The 6399-nt window shown below is 36.3% G+C and overlaps 1 protein-coding gene across 1 annotated transcript in view; it reads right to left on the bottom strand.

Moving 5' to 3' along the window:
• LOC107662320 (lysosome-associated membrane glycoprotein 1-like) overlaps positions 1-2480 on the bottom strand; it is a 9598-nt gene extending 7118 nt beyond the window's left edge. Inside the window, exons 1-4 of the mRNA XM_016452306.1 lie at positions 2420-2480; positions 1704-1853; positions 858-1028; positions 7-108 (exon numbers count right to left, since the gene is read on the bottom strand). Of these exons, the coding sequence (XP_016307792.1) occupies positions 7-108; positions 858-1028; positions 1704-1853; positions 2420-2480 (484 nt within the window). The remainder of the gene's footprint in view (positions 1-6; positions 109-857; positions 1029-1703; positions 1854-2419) is intronic.
• Positions 2481-6399: the final 3919 nt, after the last annotated feature.

Here is a 6399-nt window from a genome sequence, read left to right as displayed (position 1 = left end):
TCCTGCTGATGAGGTAAGCAATGACTACAATGATGATGAGTATGATGAGGATTATGCCCACGGCGATGGGAACGCGGTAGTCAGGTTGATCAGCCTTGCATAGTTCAGCTGTTGTACAAGCACAAACAGAGCACATTGATCTTGTATCTCATTGTAAGAAATGAAAATGAAGTCAATATTGTAGTTGCAAAAATTAAAAGCTGGTATACACCACACGACTTTTCAAATCTGAACAGATTTTTCAAGTTGTTCTGAACACAACAAACTCACACAGAAATGTGTGTCAGTGCTTGGAGATGCATGACAAATGAACAATATCCCCGTGTCTAAATATGCCTACTTCCATACTATATAGTAGGTTAAAAAAATTGTCTGAATTTCATTCATACTACATACTTTTTTAACGGTCGCAAAGCAAGTTTTAAACCAAATGTAATACCTACTATACAGTATTCAATTTTGGACACAGCATATGTGTTCTAAAAAAATATAAAATGTTTGATATCCTCCAAATTGGTTTAAAATGTTTTTAAAAAACATGTTGGGAATAAGATCCACATTAGTTAATAGGTGGCCTTTGAACTTTATAACAGGCAGACATTTGTTTAGAGTCATCTGGCTGGTCTAACCAGCTCTTTTGCATTGCCATGACAGTTTTGCAACAATCTTTGTAAACAAGCTGTATGAAGCATCTAGGACATAAGGTATACAGTGCATGAAAATGCAAGGAGTCCAGTTCGATAGCAACATAACTTGTAAGCTTGTAACATAAAGTAGAGGTTACTTTAAAAATAACTGTCATCCACTACAAGGATGGAGTGCTTTAATATAATGAAGCATCATCACTCTATACTTACGTGGTCCGAAATTCTTGTTTTTGATATCGAAGGCCTGAACCCTGTATTGAGTCAGATCCAGACTCACACCGCCCCCCATGTACACCGTCTCAGCCTTGCAGGAGTAAGAGTAACCCAGATCCACAGAAAACAGCTCAAGAGACCTGTTCGTCCCTGTGTAATTCCTTAACACTTTGTTGACAAAAATAAAAATAATTTGATAAGTGTTGGCATGGATGTGCACAAAATGATAAAAACATTAACCAAGTCTCTCCCTGTTCGTAATCCCACAAACTTAATTGTGATAATAATAGTCATAATTATAGCCAAAACGCTTCCATTAGCACTCGTTTCATTCACACAGACATAACAACTAAATATCTATGAGTCCTTATGCAACGTCATAAAGTGATTGTTTTTAAATTCAAAATGAAATGCATGTACACACATGGATTTTTCACAGTGAGGTAAAGACAATATTTACTGTAACCAAAAATGACACTAATACTTCCTTATTCTTTCTTGGCAGAATGTGACATTTATTGTTGCCAAACTGGTTGAGCTGCATGGCCTACTGTTTGCTTTATTGAGGCTTGGCTATTTAGGTCATTAAAAAAAATCTGAAGCAAGATTTCTGTTTTCAGTAGATTTTTGAATAAGCCAATCATTTAAAAATCATATATAACTTATTACACTTAAAATAGACCAATACTAAAATGTAACTTCTTTATTTAAATACACTATTTATTTAACTATATAGATAAAAGTCCAAAGTCCTGGGAATAAACTGCAGAAAATTGAGGATGTGTGTTGTTGTGGATGCTTTACAAGGAAAATTGTACTAGTCATATATGGCAGGGAATTTACCTCCTCTTTTGAAAGCATAGGTCAACTCGTATTGCACATACTTGACATAGACCTTTTTTGTTGTCTTATTCTGGAAAGTCAGAAAAAATATTATTAGAATGTTAACCAAAAATACACGAACACAATAGAATACGAAGACCTGGTGCCTCCCTGTGAGCCTATTGATATTTTTTTTTCTTGCTGGGTGTCAGCTCAGTTTTATATCAGACAGAAAATAATTAACGCAGTCTTATATACTTCCTCCTAAACTGCTTCAAAGTTCCAGTTTTTCAGACCACACAAACTCAGGTTGTACTGAAAGATACATGAACTTGTTTGGCAAGAAAGACCACTAGCCTGATACAGACTAACTCCAGTGCTAAAAGAATCTTTTAGATCAGTGGTTTTCAAACCCTTGGTCACGACACTCGGGTGGGTCGCAACTTCAAGATGTAAAAAATGGGTCGCCAGGATGATTTAAGGAAAATGTATATATGTATGTAACAAAGTTCAAGACTCAGGGAAGAAGGAAGTGGGAATCGGCAAATTTAACTTTAATAACTAAATAAACATAAACAACAAAACGAAAGTAAGCGGCAGCCACCTCGCGGCAGAATCCAATGTGTATTTGTGGTGGCGCTCAGTCTTGAACATTGTAGCCAATCACAGACATATCTGTTGATTTCTGGAACGCAATGGCCAATCAGAGGCATTTCAGTTAGTCAGAATCCACTCACCGCTCAAAATGCCAGTGTTTTTGTTCAGTCCTGAGTTCTGGAAGCTCGCAAATCCTCTCATTGTAATGAACAAAGTGTAGACATGATGTAAATAAGAGATTAATTGTGCCTTGTAGAGAGATTCATTGATTATAGCGGAATTGTCTGAGATCGCGATAAACTGAAATGAGTGACAGCTTTTCAGTGATTAAGGGCGCACTCTTTGCTCGCTTTCTTGGCTATATATAGTCCATTCAGAATTTGAATAAAAGTTTTGTGTTTCATGCTGCTAAGAGGACCAATGTGGCGTACATGCTGCAAAGTTTTGGGAGTGACATGCGCACATAGTGACACAGTCAAGTCAAGTCAAGTCACCTTTATTTATATAGCGCTTTTAACAATACAGATTGTGTCAAAGCAACTGAACAGCATTAATTAGGAAAATAGTGTCAATAATGCAAAATGACAATAGTAAACACAAATTTTTCAGTTAAAGACAGTTCATCATTGAATTCAGTGATGTCAACATCCAGCTCAGTTTAAATAGTATCTTTGCAATCAAGTCAACGGTATCGCTGGAAATGAAGTGTCCCCAACTATGTGCACAGTATAACACAGTGATAATCATAACAATGGACTGAACAAAATATGATGTCAAAATAGATGTGCATGAAGGCTAAAGCACCCTCACTAATTTTAGACGCACTGACAGTGATTTGATCTTGAACAGAGCATCCTTCCGGAGCTCCTCTGTGGGACTCGAGACCGGTCTGTGGTGCAGTTATTGTTCATTAACATTTGCACCATCTGCACTGCCTTGCTTCACGCCACTATCTATCTTTAGAAGCATCTTTAGATAGATAGATAGATAGATTGATTGATTGATTGATTGATTGATGGATGTTCAGAAATTGTTCACAACCACAACATTTTGTTTGGGAGTACAGTATGTGGAGTGTGAGTTCCTCACTTCCTTTTCCAAACAATTGCACTCTCTCTCTCTCTCTCTCTGTGTGTTTAATGGGCTCTTGTTACTGGTGTTGCAGGCACAGAAACCGCTCCAACAGCAGCTCCTCCAGAGGGTCCAGTCACAGGAGGAGGAGCCGGAGCACAGATGGGGCGGAGCCGAAGCACAGACAGGAGGCGGAGCCGAAGCACAGACAGGAGGTGGAGCCGGAGCACTGATGGGGCGGAGCCGGAGCACAGACGGGGGCGGAGCCACAGGTCCCACAGGTCTCAATCCCGCAGCTGCAATAGAAGGTAAGCACAAGCGCATTATGATGACTGTAAGTAGTTATGTAAATAACTGGTCCTTAGCATTGGTGGAATGAATGTAAAAAGACTTCATTTACCTTTCCAAAGTAAATAGTTTTGCTTCTTAGAAGAAAACAAGTGATTATACTGTTTTAAATGGTTTTGAGTAGGAAACTTCAGGTCATTTTATATGTAAGTCAATCATATGAAGCAACGTTAAAATTTTGTGAGTGAATTTTCATGCACTGTTTGTGCTCATTATGAATCATTGCGCAATCATAGTTATGATTTTTTTTTACTGGTGGACAATAGAACAGACCAAAAACACTGAAAAAAAAAAGAGGAGTAGGATTTACTTTGAAACTGTTTTAACCCTTGTGCGTTCTTAGGGACAATTTTGTCTTTTTCTTTTTTTTTTTGGCTGCAGTGTTAATGCAAGCACTATAAATGTTGTCAAAGATGTGTATTTTTATTGATATTTTAATATTTTACTCTCATTTCCTTTAATAAATCTATTACTCTATGTACAAAAAATAGATACAATCAGGACAATATGGACAAAAATGTCCCCATTAAAACAGCAATATTTAATCCCAGTGCCATTTAATCATAAAATCATGCATTCTTTGTTAATTATTTTTACTATTTTTTTGTAATTCTTACTATTTTCCACGTGATAGCACAATTTTCTGCAGGTTTGGCCTATGGAGCAAGTTTTTTTTTTTCTGTCTTCTGCTTCTGCTAAGATTTGAATTTGAATTGGAAATGTTGTAATTATAATTGTGTTGATGTATTCATGTGGATATCAGAGGTTTGTGTGAATGGTAGTTTGTTTATTTATTTGTTTATTTAATTCTTACATTGCACTAAAATAATAACGCATCAAAATTATTGATTAGCATGTAATGTGTCTTGGGGGGAAAAATCTTAGCATTTAATATATGGAAGTTAATAGATTTGTGTGTGTGTGTTTGTGTGTTTCTCCCATAAAAACAATAGTGGTATTACGTAAAAAACAAACAAACTGGTATTTAAAGGGTTAAAATCCTGAAAATGAATGAATTTTTGGTAATTATGATCAGGACTAACGTTAGTAAAAAGATCAATGACAGTGAAAGCGGAAAAAAATATAAATATATATATTTTTATGACCTCTGTGTAACTTTTTCAAATTGATGCTCAAGGGTTAACAAAAAATAAATAAGTTTTTTAATAGTGCAGGTACAGACTTTTTTTCCCCATGAAATGTTATTTCTGTACAAATCAAATGCCACTTTTATTTATTTGCTAAAAACACAAGTCGGCCACATCATCATCATCATCAGCAGCAGCAGCAGCAGTGATTTTCTTCTCCCACATTTGGACTCAGATGCTAACATGTGCTTGGTTAATTAGCGTATGACAGGTTGCCATTAAAGACCTTCTGTTCGCAGAGCCACTCTTGTCCAGCGCACACAGATACTCACACTCATTACAGGGGTTATTAGTGTCGATTATTATTGTTTTTGTCTGTATTAATTAAGTACTGGCACAAGCACCCTTGGGTCAGTCCACATTTGTCTGCCCTTGTGCCTGTTTGGAGCTCGGAAGAAAACGGGGCACTTAGGTTGATGAATTAATGCAGCTAAAATATGATTATCCATCGGCTGTTTATTTCATTTTTTATTTAAAGTAAACTCTCATGCACACAGGAATAAGAACAGTAGGCTTTTTGTTTTTAAAGGTAGGCTATTGCATTACCATTGCAAATGTGTGCAAATGAAGGAGAGTTTTGTTGAAGGCTTTAGAAGTGTACGGATGGCTTTCATAATGCATACAGGCTAAAGCCTTTGTTTGCTTGTGTTCGGCTGTAGGAGATGCTGGCATCGTTTAAATAAGCCGGCAAATCTTTCATTCATATCTTAGTTAGATTGACACAGATTAACAGGGTTTATAGCATCAGGGCCATGTTGAATTAAGGGTTAAATTGGGTGCCGATTCAGCATTTTATATGGTAACTCTTACCTTATGGGAATGAGATTATCTGACGTGAAATAATTTAGTTATGAACTGCTGAAAATAGTAGCTAACATCTGGACTGATAACTAGAAGGTGACTGCATCGGTCCTCTCAAGGATGCTGCTTAAGGATGCTTAAGTTAAGGTGACTTGGATGAAAGCATTTGCTAAATAGCAAAACTGTTTTATAAAGTTTAGGCGATGAAGAAACGTGAAGCTTTTTCACAGTCTCTGGCCTGCGAGTCTGTATGATGTCAGAGTTCGGTTTGTTTAGTTTATGTGAAAGCTGTTTTCTGAACGTAATAGATTTATTAGTTTCTCACTGTTGACTCCTGAGGTCATGTTTGGCACCGATGTATTCTGTAATTCCAGTCTCTATTTGAAAACAGATGGAAAAGGAACAAGAATATGGTAAATAATTAAAAGATTCGGCACACGATGGCACTGCGCAGGCTGACGTGTGTTTAGTTTTGAAACTCAAACACAAATCCTTGCATTTGTCATGTGTTCATTATCAATTACACTGGATAGATATTACAGGCATTATTTCTCTTGGTTTTAGGTAACTTATTAGGGCTTGAGGATTAGGATTATAAATTTTAATCAAATTAATTACACATTGTCATTTAAATAGTCTAATTAATAGCATATTAATCGCACATCAAATTTGTCTGAGACTCACCCCCAAAAGATCATTTATATTGTGTTACACAAGGTAGATATTACAAAATGTAGCTTTAAAAAAAAAAA

Source organism: Sinocyclocheilus anshuiensis, unplaced genomic scaffold, assembly GCF_001515605.1.
Source record: "Sinocyclocheilus anshuiensis isolate Anshui unplaced genomic scaffold, SAMN03320099.WGS_v1.1 scaffold579, whole genome shotgun sequence".
NCBI classification, from domain to species: domain Eukaryota; kingdom Metazoa; phylum Chordata; class Actinopteri; order Cypriniformes; family Cyprinidae; genus Sinocyclocheilus; species Sinocyclocheilus anshuiensis.
The sequence above is the reverse complement of the archived record's forward strand: the minus strand, read 5'-3'. Positions and strand labels throughout refer to the sequence as shown.